Genomic DNA, 19,760 nt, shown 5'->3' with positions numbered 1-19,760 from the left:
TAGATGAATTTCATTTTTGTTAAAAGACACTCAATTGACCAGTAGATATTTTTATGAGAGGCCAGATAATAGAAGTATTTGGTGCATGCTGATCCTTTTCAGATCTCTTTGTAATTCACACTATTATTGTCTATCACCATTTAAAATGCCTCACACCAATAAACATATTTATCTCAAACTTAAACATTTTGCACAGAAAGTAAAAAACAATGAAAACCACTCCAATAGCTTAATATTTTCAAACGTTACTTTTCAATCTCATAAAAAAATGAAATGCAAGCTTCCGGTCCAACATGAAACTGTTGGAAATCTGATCATTAACCCCTCCCTCCACCCTATATATATATCAAAAAGAATATTCTTAAGAAAAAAGATTAACAACCTGCTTCACTACCATACCATTAGATGGTGCCATCCAGCTCTTAATGCAGTTTCCATGAAGTAAGTGACATATTTTTGTAAGAGCTCATAAATAATACATTTCAATCACAGGAACCAGGGGTGGTTATGGAGTGCTACCCTGCTGCCACAAACCAGCAGATGGTGTGTGCTTTTAATTAGGGCCTGTTCACCTATAATGTTACGTGGATGTGTGTGTAGTTAATAGAATTTATTAAATATGGAAACTCATTCTTATTTGCAGCTGGTGCCCTAGAAAGATTTTGAGGGGAAGCTGCTTAATTATTCTGGGGCAGACATAACCAAAAAATGTTGAGATTTAGTTTAATTTTGTTGCTTGATAATGAATGACTGGATAAGGAAAATGCTCTTCAGCCAGGGTGCATGTGTGTTTAAATATAATCTATTTCTTAAAAGGAAAAAAAAAAATTCAGTGGTTTTCTGGGAATGGTTGTTTCCTGGAAGATATACAACCCTAACATACACTTTCTGTCTTTTTTTAAAAAAAAAATGGTGTTCGTTATCCAGCTTTATTCTGCAAACACTCATGTGAGTAACTCTACCAAGGTGAGTAGCCCCCCTGATTTTAATGGGACTAATTACATGCATGTTTGTAGGTTTGGACCCAGATTGCTTTTGCTCTTTTATATGTATGATGGATTAATTATCCATTTTCTAGTTTTTCACTCAATACACCAAACACAGTTGTTTAGAAAGAAAATTGATGTATTTAAGAACTGGCACAACAATTCACATTTACTGTCTAAACACTGTGTATGGCAAGAAACAAACATGTATGGGCAGCAGACTTGACTAAAGGATTACCCGGTGTTATCTTTCCCTTCTCTAATTTCTATAAGCCTGTAAATCTGTAAGATGCCATTTTATATCCCAGTACTGCAAAGACTTACGGACATGCTTAACTGTAAGCATGTGAGTAGTTCCAATTAATCAACTGGACTATTCACATGCTTAAAATTAAACATGTACTTAATCTTTTGCAAAATTGGGGCATAAACGTGCAAATACCTGTAGTAGGAAGACAAAATTTTGCTGCAATTTACTATTATTAAATCTTTCTATACATCCTTGGATGGAAAGTGCTATATTTCAGTGCACTCTACAAAAATTAAAGTTTGCCTCACAATATCTCTGTAAGTACTGAGGAAACAGAAGCAGAGAGTTCAAGTGACTAGCCTTAAGTCACACATGAAGTCTGTGGCAAAGCCAGGGAGAGAACCTGTATCTCCTAACATCCAATCCTGAATGTTAACCGTAAGCTCACCATCTCTTCCTTTTTGGGAGGTATAAGGTAAACAGTTTCTAAACCCAACCCATTCTACTCTTCCAAGATTTGTTTAAAAAAAAAAGGAAGGAAGGAAGAAGAAAAAGTTAACATATTTTAGCCCTTCTCAATGTAATATCTTCTACAAAAGATAAAAACTGATTGTTTTGTACAGCCTCAGTTCTGAATCTTTATCCTCTTCTCATGTTTCTAGATCTTAACAATGCTCACACAAAAATCCACCAGTAACACTTTGGCTGCAGTACCTCTGAACAACTGAGCCCTCTTAAAATTATAGCAACACACATACTGTACGTAGCAAGAAACAAGGATATATAGAAGCATGCACAGCATACGCCCTCTCTTGCACACACTTGTTTTTCTCTTGAGAATAGCTGCTCCAAGGAAATCCCTTTGTTTGGTTCATAGTGAGTTGCAGACTGACTACTAATTATCATGATTACATTGATTCTCAGTCCAAGCAGAATAACACAGCACAAATTCTTCTGTATTCTCATATGGTACAGGATTTACAAGTGAGAGGGTAGAGTATCTGAATATCCTTTAATAAATAATAATAAAAATAAACCCATCCAGGCATAATAGTTATTTGCAGATTAATACCTTACACCTTTTGCTCCTGTTGATTCAAATGGTTCTTGCAGCATGTGCTATATTGTCAGCCTGAGCAAGAAGGTTTCAGAAATGACACAGTTGCTGCAACAAAAATAGCAAGCTAACCTGCAGTGCAAACTCTTCCATTAAAATTATCATAATGGATGTTTGAAACCATCACAACAAATTAATGCAGAAGGCCAGGGGAACAAGAGACAAAAAATATGGGGGTGGAGGAGTGGGAGGGGGAAGGGTGAATGGGAGGAAGGCAGAATTTGTCCACAGAAACTGCTGAGTCTATTCTAGGTAAATTACACAAGGACAGAATTTTAATTCTCTCGGAATATTTTTTACCTAATATTATTATTATTGCAAATACCATCTAAGCCGGGGTGGCCAATCTGTGGCTTCGGAGCCACATGTGGTTCTTCAGAAGTTAATATGCGACTCCTTGTACAGACACTGACTCTGGGGCTGGAGCTACAGGTGTCAACTTTCCAGTGTGCCGGGGGGGGTGCTCACTGCTCAACTCCTGGCTCTGCCCCCACTCCATACCTTCCCGCCGCATCCCCTGAGCCTGCAGTGCCCTTGCTCCTTCTCCCTCCCCCCCCCCCCCCGAGCCTCCTGCATGCCACGAAACAGCTGATCGGGAGGGAAGGGGAGGCGCTGATGTGGGTGGGAGGTGCTCGGAGCTGGGGAGGAGGGGAGCTGATGGGGGGCTGCTGACGTATTACTGTGGCTCTTTGGCAATGACATTGGTAAATTTTGGCTCCTTCTCAGGCTCAGGTTGGCCACCCCTGATCCAAGCTCTCCCATCAACATAGCACTGTCTACCCAGGGGGTGGGTGGGGGAAGGCTGGTATAACTGTGTCGCTCAGGAGTGTGGATTTTTACAACCGTGAGCAATGTAGTTATACCGACACAACTTTGTAGTGAAGACCAGGGCAAAGACAGCTTCACATGAGGCGGAAATTGCACAGTCTCCATCCAAAATTTTTTTTTTGCTGTTCAAATGGTTTCCAAGCAACCATCATGCTGACATTCCAATTCTTGTACTTAGGCACCACTCCTGCAAAACCCCAATCCTGCAAAGTAAGTGCAATTCAACATCTGAGATTACCCAAATCCATTTTGATTAAACTTCAGTCTGCTGACACTTTGTTACAAAATGTGATTTTTCACAATATAAACCAATTTAGCAGAATAAAAGGGCACATTTCTGGATCCATAGTTCAAAGAACTGAAGCATCCCGATCCAGACTTGCTTTTATTATTATTATTATTATTTTTTAACTTATGCAAAGACGCAGTGTTTGAAACTATTTTTTTAAAAAAGTCACATCAAGCAATTGAAGAAAGAACGGCTTGCTTATTTCTACAGTGTTCAATTGTCAAACTCTGTATAGTGGTTCATGACTGTCAAGAAGCAGGGCAGAGACCCGAAACTGGTGTGTGTTCTATAATTAAATTTCACCAACCCACTAACAAGCGCGAACTCCGAAAGCACTATAGCAGTCTTAGCACGGAGTCAGACAGTTCCCTTGGGCATTCCAGTCTATCTTGCCATCCAGGCAAGCTGGACTTAGTAATAGCTGCTTGCTATACACCAAAGATCACATAAGATTGAGGTTGCTTCCTGTCCTAAAAGATCAGTCACTTATCTCAGGTCAATTTGTACCTTAGATCTCTCACCAAAGACAATGCTTGTAGCCAATCCTGTAATGAGTAAGTCACAGAGCTGAAGAAGAGCGCTGTGTGAGCTCAAAAGCTTTTCTCTCTCTCCAACAAAAGTTGGTTCAATAAAAGATATTACCTCACCCACCCTGTTTCTCCAATATCCTGGGACCAACACGGCTACAAAACACTACATACAGAAAACAGCCAGCACAGTCTATCTATAAAGCCAGCATCGTCTGTTAATAAAGCCAGTTTAACTGGCCCAGGAAGGACAGGGCACGTGCCAACATAAAAGCTCCAAAACCACACATCCTTGTTGCTGCTGGTGTACCAGAGAAATGGGGGCATGGTCAAGATGGGCTACACTGATCTTCAACTGCATTTTCAGCCCCCAGAGTCTTTTTGGGGTGTCCTTTATGTCCAGATTTTTAAAGTTTTGATTTTTGCCCAAGCCCTACAGACCACTGAAATATTAAGCCTGATGCTTTGGGGAGCAATGCTACCTTACTACTCACACTGTTGTCCTTAGCCTGGTTACTGCTTACAATTTTATTTTATTTTTTTATTTTATAAATGCAGGAGCATTTTCTTTATTTACATATAGAAAACATTTTCCCGAAGCATCATTTACTTCAGAGGAATGAACCTAGATGAGTGGGTGGCACCGATACCAGGCCTGCCATGTTTCACTGGCTTGTAAGTGATGGAAAACTCGCCCAGGTAGTGGCCAATCATCTCGGGCTTGATTTCCACCTGGTTGAAGCTTTTGCCGTTGTATACACCAACCATGCTGCCCACCATCTCGGGGAGGATGATCATGTCGCGCAGGTGAGTTTTGACTACCTCTGGCTTCTCCATGGGAGGGGCCTCCTTCTTGGCCTTGAGAAGGCACTTCAGAAGGGAATGTTGCTTACGACGCAGGCCGCGGTTTAGACGCCTGTGCTGGCGAGCAATGTACAGCTGCATCAGCTGCTCGTAGGATATATGGAGGAGCTGATCCAGATCAACACCTCTGTAGGTGAATTTCCTAAAGGTCCGTTTCTTCTTCTGTTCGACTTCTGCCATCTTGTTATGTTTTTACCTTTGGAAAACTCATTCCCTCCTCCTCCTCAGGCTACTTATTCTCCAGGAACGAATCTCCACTACAGATGGCCACTTTAGGAGAGCTGTTTGGAAAATACCAATTATTTTTTGTGGGAAATTTCAAAGTTTTTTTGTTTTTGTGTTCAAAATTTCCTGCATAAAAAGTTTGTTTTTGAAGTAAAACTGAAACGAGTTTTCAGTTGAAACATTTCAATCAGCTCTAATGCTCACAGAAGGGAAAAATTACATAATTTCAATGCAGAATTACATGGTATTTTCATGCAGAAATTTCAGTCACTCACTTCCCCTCACAGTTTGTTGGGGAGCCCTTCAAAGGGAGAGTTTATCATACACCTTGATGGTTATTGTTCTGCTTTTTTGAGGCATTCATTTGTCAACCATTCTGTTTTCCTGGGGATGTCTTCTCTTCCTGCCATATCAGGATCTGATTGGAAGGTTACGCACTGGGGTACTGCAAAGCTACCAGAAGTCATGCTCTTACCTCACATCACTAACTATAAATAACCTGTAGAGCTTGGGAAGTTGCACCAAGAACTCAGGACCAAGGAATGAGAATTATGAAAAAAAATTTCTTCAGAGAAGCAGAATTACAACATATGCCATTTTTCCTTAACCACTTCTGTATAGCTCTTTGAGATCCTCGAAAAAGAGGCATTATATCAGTGAAAAGTATTTAATAACTAACAACCAGCAGCAGCAGAAACTCAATCTGTGCTTCCAGGAATGGGAAAAAGTAGGAGACTATGAAGGCAGTTTTCCGGTAATTTTTCAGCGTCTTATTGAAATCATTTTATCATCCAAGTGTAGCACCATTTTAACAGAAACTGTCCTCCCTTCTACTTTACTGCAGATATTGTCTGGAATTGTTGAACACATACAGTTAGCTGGTGACCACAAACCCAGAATAAAAATGTGTATTATTAAATGTAGTCATTGTGCTCTATCCTGCATGCACACCTTCCCTGAACCACCTTCTGCGATATCTGCATCTGTCATGCAATTAACATCCAATTAAACCAAAAGTATAATGTAGATCAGTGTTTTCCAAACTTGTTCCGCCGCTTGTGCAGGGAAAGCCCCTGGCGGGCCGGGCCAGTTTGTTTACCTGCCGCGTCTGCAGGTTCGGCCGATCGTGGCTCCCAGTGGCTGCGGTTTGCTGCTCCAGGCCAATGGGGGCTGCAGGAAAGGTAGCCAGCACATCCCTCGGCCCACGCCACTTCCCACAGCTCCCATTGGCCTGGAGCGGCGAACTGCAGCCACTGGGAGCCATGATTGGCCGAACCTGCGGACGCGACAGGTAAACAAACCAGCCTGGCCCGCCAGGGGCTTTCCCTGCACAAGCGGCATCCCAAGTTTGGGAAACTCTGATGTAGATGGTTAATAGTTTCAGTGCAGAGATTTGAGGCCAAAGGCACTGCAGGTGCATGGCTACACAAGGTGTTAATCAGGTAGCAGCTGCACATAAGTAGAAAGCATCAAAAGTGGTTGGGGTTAATGTGGAAAACAGTTCCCAGGCAAATGCATTTCAAGATACAGTGTCATAGGCAATGGGCACTAGCTACCAGCTTTAAAATCTTGGACATTACTGACCAAAAACAGTAGTAAAAACAATAGTTTTCTCCTAATGCTCACAAATTTACCTTAAAACTAACTTTTAATACTTCTGCTTTTGCTATTCCCTAAAATGCAGCTCAAGTGTCCTTCCATTTTATTGTGCGTCAATTCCTCCCAAAATAAATGCTTCCGAGGAGTGAAGTCTGAACCATCGCCTGCTATAGAAATACTGAAATTGCAACAGGTACAGATCAGAAAATAATTGCTGCTCTGGGATTCAGATATTCTTCTTATTAGAAAATACTTATGCAAGGTCAAATTTATATATATATAAAAATCACTATGGTTTTTCTTTAAGTCTTAGGCACAAAAGATAAAAGAACTATTTGTTAAAACGGAGTGCAAAAAAAAGAGTTGAAAACACTGTGCATAGGCACACTTGTTTTTACTACACAGCACTTTTCCTTCAAAATAATTCTGGTCAAGTAATAATGTTAGAGAGTCTCAACATTCTGCATTTATCAATGCACAAAACATGCTAACGGTGAAAGTCATCTTCCAAAGGAGGCCTTATAAATGTGCTGACGTTTGTCCTTGTCTATTATTGTGAATAAAAATAATGTCTTAATGGAGCATATCAGTTCTAAGCCAACAGACTGCTAAAGTGAATGTCACAGCTATTACAGATTGTTATTTAGGATGATCCAAAACATTGGGGCAGAAGGAGTAAATGGTGATATAGAATCCGAACAAACAAAAGAGATAGATCACATGGGAAGAGGCCTGAAGGCTTCATCAAGAAAGAAAAAAAGAGAACAAAATTACATCTCTCTATCAACTAAAGTTGTGGTGAGTAATAAGTTATATTATGTAGTACCTCACCTATAGAAAATCCACTCTGGTGACCAATTATAAAATAAAAAGGTTTTCCAATTTCATCATGCTTTTACTTAGCGAGACGAGGTGCAGTGTTATGTAGAGAGAGGATGAAATATTTACTAATTCAGAAAAGACTCCCTTCTAAAAAACCTACTGTTAACTTCTTCCATTTATAGTTTGATTCTCTTCTTCCCCCTCACTGATAGCTATGGTCTTGATTTTCTAGAAGTGTTAGATGCGAGGATCTCAGTTCATATGGGCAAAACATGAACTGGAGGGAATTTGCTCAGCTATATTTACATTCTAGACCAACGTCTAGTTCAAAAACTGAAAGCCTCAGGGATAAGAAGTCTGCTGAAGATTCATTTTAAGTTACCTGAAACTTTTATTGCTTGGCCAGATATCAGTGCAGACGTGAAATATAACGAATTACTCCAAAGGAAAGGAATATCTCTTTTTAATATTTTTTATATTTCCTAATTCTTTAAAGTCTCATTAGAAGTCACCAGCAAGGGTCAAATAGAAACTTTTAACAAACAATATAACAGATACCCTATGCAGACACTTTAATGTAAAGTTAATTTTGAGAATTTAATATAAACAGAATCCTAGTCAGGCCTGTAACCATATCTAGCTCTCCCACAAGTACTCATACTTCACAGTTAGGGATGGCATAGTGTCCTGTGGAATTTAATCCAGGAGCAAACAGAATGGAATAAGTGTAATGTTGTTTTATTATTATTTTATTTATTATTAGCAGAGCTCCAGCTCTCAAAGTTTCCACACTAGACAAACTTCTAGCAGTGCTGTGACTCTCAAATTACAATATACTAAAGATATCTGGCTGTAATATAAAAGCCTAGGTCTACTCATCGAACAAAGACTTGGGGGAAAAATCCTCTTTTGAGGCACGTTTGGGGCTTTCATCTAAAATAAAATCAGCATCAGTTTCTAGTCTTTGCAATTGTGAAGATAACCTTCCAAATGTGGATTGTAAATCAATGCAGAGTGTCTTCCTCAATTTACTAAGAGATGACACCTTCAGTGCCTCTTTTGCTTACAGGTTTCCCAAGCAACTAAACTAACAAGCCACTGGTCAGTTTCACTGCTAATATACAGAACCCTATGGGCAGCAGTGAAACTGCCAAGAAACTTACTTTTTTTTTTTTGGCTGCTCCTGCTGGGGAAGGTTCTGAGGAGCAGCAGAGACAAGCACTGTATATTTTTCATAGAAGAAGAGCAACCAAAGAACAGTCTGCGGAAGGGGGTAAATACCTCATTCCTCACAGCAGCCATGAGATGGAGTGGGAGAAAAGTGACAGACTTGCACCTTCATTCTTTGAGCAACACAGTATTTAGTTTTTCAGACACCTACCAGCCAGAGGTAGACATCTAAGACTAAGTCCCTAAGCCAGGCCCAGGGGGGCAAAACCTTGATAGCCATCCCAGCATCTTCCTCCCTCCATCTTTCCAATCTATTCTTGTCAGTAGGTTTAGAACTCCAAACCACTCCTAAAATGTTTTGCTTTTGGGCGATGGATGGATGCGTGGTGGAATCGGTCTACAGAAAATAATTTGAAAGAATGCTTGGTCAAAAACAAAACAACAAAAAAACCCTCTCCCCTTCTAATGGTAAGCTAGTATTAAGTACTAGATGATCAATAGGATATTAAGAGATGTATTTGATGCACATTACATCATAAATGGAGATCCACTATATATCATAATATGCATCAATATGACTGGATTTACGTAGCAAATGCTAACAAGTTTGAACATAAGAACGGCCATACTGGGTCAGATCAAAGGTCCACCTAGCCTAGTATCCTGTCTTCTGACAGTGGCCAATGCCAGGTGCCCCAGAGGGAATGAACAGAACAGGTAATCATCAAGTGATCCATCCCTTCTTGCCCATTCCCGGCTTCTGGCAAACAGAGACTAGGGACACCAACCCTGCCCATTTGAAAACTAAAAATCTTCTGATTTCTAAAACAAATCTTGTTTCTATATTACGTTCTATTTCTCTGGTTTACTAGATCAATTAAAAAGTTTGAACTTTTAAAAGTATCCTGTCCAAGTTGAGAGAGTAAAAAAAGAAAAGTGAGAAGACTTTTCTAACATTTATATTTTTATAGCACCATAACTCCGAAACAGCTTCCCTGAATTTTCTTTTATTTTTCTAAAAAACAGAAAACTCCTCCTCCTACTTGAACAAGTTCAGTGTCTGTCTAACCCAGGGGAAGGACTATTTTTTTAGGCTAAATGGTTGCCTGTTTTGAACTTTAATAAAGAGAACACCGAATACTATCTGATCAATATTACCCATTCTACTCAGACCTGGACTACTCCCATTTGGGCAATACTCTGAAACAACTTCTAAAACATAAATTGTCGCTTGCTATACTTAATTATTTTTAAGGAGTGAAATCATCACTGAACTAAGACTAAGTATAAAAAGTTTCAGCACAAAGAGAGTGCTTTTGAGAAAGTTGAAACTAGAAAGTAGGAAATAAGATTTCAGAATAGAAGGACTCCTTTAATTTTAATTGGAGTTGCGACTGCAACCCTGTATTGTAAAAGTGGAAAAGAAAAATGCTTTACCAGCACAGGACCCAAGTGAACGTCATTCAGTTAATGAGGCACCAGTCTGGGAACTGCTGCAGGGGCTAGAAGTACAATTTGCCACAGATGAAAAGTGTCCTGGTGGCCTGAAATGACAAATAGCTCCAAAATAAGGTTTCATTGGCCCAGATGCTGACAGGGCATGGGATAGCTTAATGGTCTAATCATCAGGTTTGGCATATCTACAGTCCTAGAACTACAAGTTCAAATCCTCGTAAGAGTGATTCATCCCTTCATCCTTCCGAGGCACAGGAATTAATATCATTCAGTTTGCATGTTCATCTTTCTGATGAGTCCTTGAAAACAGAGGTTCAGTCTGCTGTACACTGTCATTAAAAATTCCATTATGCTTTTTGTAAGACCAGAATTTTACCAGGCTGTCAGACAAAATTTTCCTCTTCCACTGTTGCATAGCATGCTCTGCACTGGCCAGCTGCCACTCTCCATCCTAGAGGTGGCTGCACTTCAGCGGTGATTTATAAACATCATATAGCTGGTAAAGCACTTTGGGATAAAAGGCACTACATAACACATTTCATAGTCTGCTTACAGACACCATGCTAAAATTTATTTGGATAGGATTGCATTCTAAAGGCATCGTTGACACAAATGGAAGTAGAGAAGCTTTGCATGCTGGTAACAGAACAAAATGCCTCACTGTTGATCCTTGGGACTGGTAGGAGAAAATGGCCATACAAGTGGATGCTCTATGGGACCTCCAGGAAAATAAATTCTACTTATTCATTTGGGTCCCATAGTGCCACATGCTACTAAGACAAAGTGACAGTCATAAACAAAGAAAGATAAAATGAAGATTGCTATGCTCCTGATTCCAGACAAAGAAAGAATCTAGTTACACATGGTTTCTTACTATTTTTGTCACAAATAGTTTAAAAATTGAGATAGCAAAAGGTTCCAGGTCCATCAAGACTGATGTGCTACATCAATAGTGATCAAAGTGTTTCCCATGAGTAAATATAGCCTCTAGATGCCTTCATCTTTAATACCATGGTGTTGGCCTTGGACATCACAGGTCCCAGCATGCAATCCTCTACCTTGATCTGACCAGAGAGCAAATCTTAAAAATCAGACAATGAGCAGAGATTAAAAATCTAGATATGCCAAGTCAATGGGCAGAAATTATTCGATTAACAAATTTTCTGCCAGATCATCTGTGCATTGGAAGCAGTTTAAACTTTACTATGGCAGAAGAAAGGTTGATCAGAGAGGTCCAAGTCCTGCAAAGGAAGAGATTACTTGTTATTTTTTCCAAAAGGAGAAATTATTACAAAATACTGTTACGTTACCAAATCCAGCCTACAAAATCGCGCTGTTAAACAATAATAGAATACCTTTTAATATTTTTGGATGTTTTCTACATTTTCAAATATATTGATTTCACTTATAACACAGAACACAGAGTACAGTGCTCACTTTATAGTTATTTTTTATTACAAATATTTGTGCTGTAAAGGACAAAAGAAATAGTATTTTTCAAGTCACCTAATACAAGTACTGCAGTGCAATCTCTTTATCATGAAAGTTGAACTTGCAAACGTAGAATTATGTACAAAAAAACCTGCACTCAAATAAATAAAACAAATGATAAACTGTAGAGCCACTCAGTCCTACTTCTTGTTCAGCCAGTCACTCACTCACTGAAACAAGTTTCTTTACATTTGCAGAAGATAATGCTGCCCACTTCTTGTTTACAGTGTCACCTGAAAGTGAGTACAGGTGTTCTCATGGCACCGTTGTAGCCAGCATCACAAGATATTTATGTGCCAGATGCGCTAAAGATTCATATATCCCTTCATGCTTCAACCACCATTCCAGAGGACATGCTGATGTTGGGTTCTGCTCAATAATGATCCAAAGCAGTGCAGACCGATGCATGTTCACTTTCATCATCTGAGTCAGATGCCACCAGCAGAAGGTTGATTTTCTTTTTTGGTCGTTTGGGTTCTGTAGTTGCCGTATCAGAGTGTTGTTCTTTTAAGACTTCTGAAAGCATGCTACACACCTCATCCCTTCAGATTTTGGAAGGCACTTCGGATTCTTAAACCTTGGGTCGAGTGCTGTAACTATCTTTAGAAATCTCACATTGGTACCTTCTTTGCGTTTTGTCAAATCTGCAGTGAAAGTGTTCTTAAAACGTACAACACATGCGAAGTCATCATCCGAGATTGCTATAACATGAAATATATGGCAGAATGCAGATAAATCAGAAAAGGATACTATTCTCCCCCAAGGTGTTCAGTCAAAATTTAATTGATGCATTATTTTTTTAAACGAGTGTCATCAGCATAAAAGCATGTTCTCTGGAATGGTGGCTGAAGCATGAAGGGGCACACGAATGTTTAGCATATCTGGCACATAAATACCCTGAAATGCCAGCTACAAAAGTGCCATAAAAATGCCTGTTCTCACTTTCAGGTGACATTGTAAATAAGAAGCGGGCAGCATTATTTTCTGTAAATGTAAACAAACTTGTTTACCTTAGTGATTGGCTGAACAAGAAGTAGGATTGAGTGGACTCGTAGGTGCTAAAGTTTTACATTGTTTTGTTTTTGAATGCAGTTATGTAACAAAAAAGTACATTTGTAAATTGCACTTTCACGATAAAGAGATTGCATTATGGTATTTGTATGAGGTGAATTGAAAAATACTATTTATTTTGTTGATCGGTTTTACAGTGCAAAAATTTTTAATAAAATAATATAAAGTGAGCACTGTACACTTTGTATTCTGTAACTTAAATCAATATATTTTAAAAAGTGGAAAAACATCCAAAAATATTTGATAAATTTCAATTGGTATTCTGTTGTTTAACAGTACAATTAAAATTGTGATTAATCGTGATTAATTTTTTAAACCCTGACTCCTGACTATATCCCATGTTCTAACTGCTGATCCTTGCCCTTCACCCCCAGACTAAAAAGGCTAACAATTCAAATTTGTATCCACAAATTATCAACATTATTAATAATAAGAATTATGGCCAAGATTTTTTTTTAAATCTCTATTTCAATGGGAGCTGCATGGTCAATACTTTTGAAAGTTGGGACACTTATTTAGATGCCTAAATCTGAATTTAGGAATTAGCTTTTCAGAACCCATTACTGAAAATCTTGGCTAACTTTTTTATGCTACTCTTTGTTGTAAATTAATCATTAGTGAAAATTTTCACATTGGAAATTGTTCAGGGCAGGTAAAATTTTATGTCTATAATCTGTGTAAGGCACCTAGTTTATATGGACAGTACGAATAAATAATAATTGTAATTTCTCATTAAACTTTTCATCTTCAAGACCACATATATATGGCTGTAAGAAAATCATGGGCCATGATTTTGTTGTGCAACCGCAACTTTTAACACACACTGCAACTTTTTATAGTTGTCGCAAATTTGAGTGGCATTTTGAAGCCATGCGCCAGATCAAAACACCACTCACTCAAATTTGGCCTAGCCGCCCCTCAGAGGGATGGGGGGCCAAATTTGAGTGAGAGGTGTTCTGACCTGGCACACAGGGTTGCAACATCATTCAACTTCAATTTTGTGATTGAACTTTTTGAAAAAGTGTCATTTTGCATTTATGTTATGCATTTATATCTTGCTGCATTTCTTCACAAGCAATGCAAAGCCTCTGAAATGTTTTACTTCAAATGATTACTTGCCAAACTGTGATAAGGAAGGGCGGTTTTGAATTACACAAATGCTCTGATAGTCTATTGGCATTTTTTTTAGTATTTTTCATTTTTGTTCTTGAATAGATACTGTGAATCCATTTTGAAAGCAAGTCAATAAATGAAATATGTCTGTGTTACTAGAACTGACCGCACCAAAAACACAACTTAACGAACTGTGATTACAACTTTTGAAGCAAAAAGTCATGACTTTCTTACAGCCTTACCTATGTATTTTATATTATTATAAAATTACTAATAATTACTTGGCCTAGAAAAGTATTACAATGTTCTAGATAAGACGGTGAGTTGCAAGATATTTCCTGAAACTGTCACTTTCAGATATTAGTTTCAAGACCAATACAGGATTCTTCCAGCTGACATTCAAAACATAATTCAAGCTGAAATGCACTAGGAAGTACTGTGGTTTGTACTATGTCCTAAGCACTTCATCGGAGCTTTATTGACCTAAAATGTTTTCTGGAAAGGAAGCAATCCAAGGTAGTTTAGATAAATGAACTGTATTGATTACACGAGGAGACATTCTGATTTATGAACGGATTCTTCCAAAAAATCTAGGTAGGGATTCAGATCAAAACTATATCAATTAATATGACAGTCTCCTAGTAGGAAAAGAAAAAGAAAAAAAAAAAGATACTTGGATCGGCTGCTCTCAAAAACGATTAATCCATGCCAATAAATGACAACTTCCGAACCCTCTGCTACTCTTGCATTGCTCTTCAAACACTGTCTGAAACCTGTCTACAGAAAAGCATTTTAATGCAACAGATAGAGAACATGTAAAAATCAATGGGTACACTAAGGCCTTGTCTACAATAGAAAGGTTTTGCCAGTGTAGCTATACCAGCAAATGCTCCTGGCAGAAGAATTCTTTTGTTGGTATAGCTTAATACTAGTTTCCTGAATAAAATAACCTATACTGTCAAAAAAAGTGGGGTTTTTGCCAGTATAACTGCATTTACACTAGGGATTTTGCCAGCATAGCTATGTACTTTAGGGATACGATTGTTTATTCTCCTAACTGACATAGATATGTCATCAAAACTTAAATGTAGACCAGGCCTAACTGACTGTCATTGAAGTAAAAAGTCTTTCTCTTCCCCTTCTGCTGCTCCTCTAAGGGAAAAGGCTAAGTCCAGTCTTTCTCTAGGAATATAAATTTTGAGAACAGAAATGTATCCATTTTTTTTAATAAGTGGTACCCTCGGGTAGTTAACTATTTAAGCCACATGACAAAGGGAAAGCCACTGACCAAATTTCAAATAGGTGTTCAAATTCGAGACAGAGAAACACTGATTTGTCTGTTTTGGTTAACTAGCTGTGGTTATTTCTGTCACTCTTGGGTATTAAAAAGGCACATACCATCAGTGCTTAAAAGGTTTACCAGGCACCTACTAAGCAGAGGTAGATATGAAAAATGAGGATCGGAGCAGAGCCCTCCGCCAGTGAGGTCCAGGGCAATGCCCTGGTGAAAAGGCCTAATCTCCTGCATCAGCTTGTAGGAAAGGGGACAATACTTTGATTTCAACCAGGGCCTTGCCCCTAGCTCCAACTTGGGAGCTCCACCATTCCTATCAGCCTTTAGCTAGTACTGCAAGTATCTTATAAATACAGTGGAGTCCCATCTTACGCAGGGGTTAGGTTCTAATGTCAGCGCGTAAGGCGAAAATCGCATAGTCAAAATTTATCGCCCATAAAGTACAGTATACTGTACATGGTTTTGTGTATACAACCCTGTACAGTAATATGTATAAATGTATAATGTATACAGTAATGTACAGCATCTAATAAAGAGTACATATGCAAAATATAATTTTACAGTACTGTATTTTTAATTACAAGGGGTCGTCAAGGCTTGATGTCGATCCAGGAGACGGAGGTGACTGAGAGCTTGGGTGACGGTGAGCGAGTTGTACATGAAGTGGTTGGCTCTGGTTCAGCTCGAGAAGTTGATTGCCTAGGGTCATCTGCTGCTGGATGTTTTTCCTTGAGAAACATCGTGATCGGCAACTGTCGCTGTTGTCTCTTGAGCTGCTCAAACATTTCTTGATACGGTCTCAAATCATCCGTAATACTAAGTGTGATTTTGAGGCTTCGTTTCATAGAGGGATCGTATTCAGAAATTAAATCATTCAGGTGTTTCGCTGCTTGGAACACTTCAGATTTATGAAGATTCCAACTTGCTGGCTCTTCCTGTTCGTCATCATCATCTTCGTCTTCTGTAGACAATTTTATCAGTTTCCCTAACTATTCGTTAGTCAATGTTTCTCTATGGCCCTCAACTAATTCTTCAATTTCTTCCTCAAGGATGTCAACGAAGCCATAACCACCCACTTGCCTGGTCACCGGAACAATGCATTTCGCTTCTTTGTCAATGGTCAGAAAACCATTAAAATCATTCACACATTTTTTCCATAGGTTTTGCCAACATGCATTGACTGTTTCAGTCTTGATTGCATCTATTGCCTGTTTAATATAAGTGATGCAATCGGCAATGTTGAAGGACTTCCAACACTCCATCACATTAAGATTGGGATCAGCATCCATAGCGTTACATATCCGTGAGAACGTAAGCCTTGTGTACGTGGCCTTGAAACAGCGAATCATGCCTTGGTTGAGAGGTTGGAGATGGTATGGGGGGGGGGGGGAGGGAAGAAAGATGACTTCAAAGTCATTATGCGCAAACTGGAGTGCCGCAGAGTGGCCAGGAGCATTGTCTATGATCAGCAACACTTTAAAGTCAAATCCTTTTTCTTCGAGGTACTGCTTGACCTCTGGAATGAAACACTTGTGGAACCAATCCAGAAATAATGCTGCCGTCACCCAAGCCTTTTTATTTGATTGCCAGAACACAGGCAGGAGATTTTTGTTCTTGTCTTTTAGGGCACAGGGATTTGCAGCCCTGTAGAGCAAGCTCAGTTTTATTAAATGCCCAGCCGCATTGCCACAAAACAACAGAGTCACATGGTTTTTAGCTGCTTTGAAGCCAGGGGCTTGTCTTTCTGATTTTGAAGTGTAAGCGTGGTTGGGCATTCTTTTCCAGAAGAGCCCAGTCTCGTCAGCATTAAAAACTTGTTCCGGAAGATAGCCCTTTTCTTCTATGATTTTCTTTAATTGTTCGGGGTAGGCTTTTGCTGCCTCTTCATTGGGAAGACGTAGCTTCACCAGGAGTCTGCACGTTTTTGAGGTTGAAGCAGTTCCTAAAACTGTTAAGCCAACCTTGGCTGGCTTTGAATTCCTTCTCATCAGAAGGCTGTCCCTCTTCAGCGGGAGGTTTGAACAGCACGTAGAGGCTAAGAACCTTTTCTCACAACTTGTTACCATCGATAGGCACACATTTACGGTTCATGTCTTCCAGCTATAAGTTTAATGCCTTTTCAGTCTTCACTAAAGTCTGATCACACACCTGGCTTGTCACCTTAGCAGTTATTGGAGCACTTGATGCCACGGCTTGATGAATTTCTCTCTCTCGAATCTTGATGGCACAGATGCTAGATTCGTTGCGGCCATATTTATGTGCCACGTTGGAGACAGACATAACGTCTCTCAATAAGTCCAACACAGCCAGTTTTTCCTCCAGCGTTGGAACAGATCGCTGTTTCTTCAGTTGAGCATAAAAAATACGTACAGTATCTTTAAACACTAGAATCACACTCAGCGTGAAGAGATGCTCACACTATGAGAGGCACGCGGGAACTGAGACCGACTGAGGGAACTGCAGATTCACATCTCCCATCTCATGGTCACTCCGGGGGATACGCTCATCGAGTGGAATGGTGAGTGGAATCGCCCGCACTATTTACAGGTATCTTGTTATTATTCTTTTTTTTTTGCTGAGCACGTATAGTTGAATTCGCATAAGTTAAATGTGCGTATGATGCAACTTACCTGTATCTGAAGCTCCAATCATCCCCTCTGGCTGCTGGAAGGGACAAGGAGCTTCCTTTCTCTTCTTTCCCCTCCTCCTTTCGTGGCTGAGGCAAGAGGGTTTGGGGGATGTAGTCTCCATTACTCTACCAACCCCCTGAAGGCGGCTTTCACTGGGACCTCCTCCTCATGGCACTGCAATTATTGTAATTACCTGCTTCTGCTTTTACTAATTGGCGCGCTTTCTCAAGCAGCATAAATCTAACATAATTCTGTAACAAATTGCCATTGACTGTCCACAGTCCTTGTTAATTCACTTTTGCAGTCATTTGGGTAAGAAAGGAGAAATAAAAGGCAGCTGACCTGTCTGCGGACTTAGGATGACAATACTATATTGGTTTACATTCTGCTCCCATATGAAAGATTACGTTCAGCACCATATGGACTACAAGCTTCTTTAAAAACAAAAACAAGTTGCTGGTGAGGACCTCCCACTCTTCACAGCAAGTTTTTCATTCACCAGAAGAACAGAGGATTTTCCAAGCCCTGACTGATATTTAAAGGTTGTTTTGGGGAAAATAAAATTGTGATCAAAGAGAGCACACAGCTAGTTTGTGTAACTATATGTTCCTATCACTATTACTCTCATCTTCCATTCCCTATTCATCTTCCATTTTTACCACAGAGGTCACATAAATATTATCTGAGTTAAAACATGGATGAGAACATGAAATGTATTTTCTGGTAATGGCATGTGCTTTGTACTTTAAGATGGAACAGGTCTGTATAACAAACCATATGGGTAAAACAATACAGGGATTTGTTAGCAAGAACTGTGGCTTCTTCTTAGCATATGCACAACATGCCTCAGGTGGCACGTGACCAGGACTCATCTTTGAATTTAGTTCGCTGGTTGGATCATTAGCTTCCCTGCCTTGGGCTGGGTACTGACGGGGTGTGTGACATGAACTCTGATCCATGTCCCCCAAAACTGTGACTGAGCTTCTAGGATCTGATGAATCCATTAACCCTCCCTCTTCCCCCTACCACAATTCTGCTGGACAGGTGCTACCAGATACCAATGCACAAAAATATAGGGGATAAGTAAGTGTGGCAGTACTTCAAACTCATAATGGCAGATGTGGTTGAGAGAAACAAATTACTGAGAGCAAGTCAGACAACTAGAGAGTCTTGAAAAGAGGAAGAAAATTCATGTTACCAGATGCACATTGAGCAGCCCAATATTAGAGAAGAGAAATCAAGAAAGATTTCTTGAAAAGAAATGGAGGCTGCTGTTTTTACAGATAGGCAAACTGAGTTTAAAATTAAAATGGTGAAATGGACATGCTCTTTGGAAGACAGAGCTGTCCAAAACATGCTAGACAAATTGAAAACCGAGTCTCAGCTAGAAAGCTCAGAAGAGATGTTAGAATAATACAAGTGTCATGTAGGGAGAATGCTTTGGAAAAAGCTCTCCCATTTCTCAACATCTGTTAGTTTAGTATTGTTAACTACTATAGTTGCCCCCCAGCACGATCAAGTTTAAAAGCCTGTATAATCAAACAAAGCTTGGGTCAGTATTCTGAAGGAACTAATAGCTTAGTAGTAAAATACAGATTGAAAGTGGCTCACACTATGTGTTGATAAGCAACGATCAACCTCAATGATTCATGGTTACAAGAGACAGCAGCAAAATTTTGGAATTTAAACTTTAATAAACTAAAGAGAGCATCTACAGATGTTTGCACCTTCCTCTCAACGAAGGGCCAAATTCAGCACAGCACTTAAGCCTGTTCTTAAGTGCTTTGCTGAATCAGGACCTGAGGGCAGGCAATACCAAGGCTCTGAGCAAGTTATATTGTGATTTCCCCTGCCTATGCAAACAGTAGACTGATATTTATAAGTTCTTGTGATTTCACTTGAGCGTTATGTTGTATAAGATATGTTTATTAGATAAATAAATAATGCCAATGAATATTATCAAAGAAAGAGACTGTGTACCCTGCAAGACACTTTTAACTAGAGAAATCAAAAACTTGAGGATATGAGC

The 19,760-nt window shown here is 39.4% G+C and overlaps 2 protein-coding genes across 22 annotated transcripts in view; both read right to left on the bottom strand.

Annotated features, from left to right (window-relative positions):
- LYRM4 (LYR motif containing 4) overlaps positions 1-19,760 on the bottom strand; it is a 150,301-nt gene that overhangs the window by 113,154 nt on the left and 17,387 nt on the right. The window lies entirely within an intron of this gene.
- Positions 4,552-5,067, bottom strand: LOC102946462 (40S ribosomal protein S15). Its single transcript, XM_007058836.4, has one exon. The coding sequence runs from the start codon at positions 5,039-5,041 to the stop codon at positions 4,604-4,606; it is 438 nt and encodes a 145-aa protein (XP_007058898.1). The 5' UTR covers positions 5,042-5,067; the 3' UTR covers positions 4,552-4,603.

Source organism: Chelonia mydas, chromosome 2 (genome assembly GCF_015237465.2).
Source record: "Chelonia mydas isolate rCheMyd1 chromosome 2, rCheMyd1.pri.v2, whole genome shotgun sequence".
NCBI classification, from domain to species: Eukaryota; Metazoa; Chordata; order Testudines; family Cheloniidae; genus Chelonia; species Chelonia mydas.
Note: the sequence above shows the minus strand (reverse complement) of the source record. Positions and strands in the feature narration are given on the sequence as shown.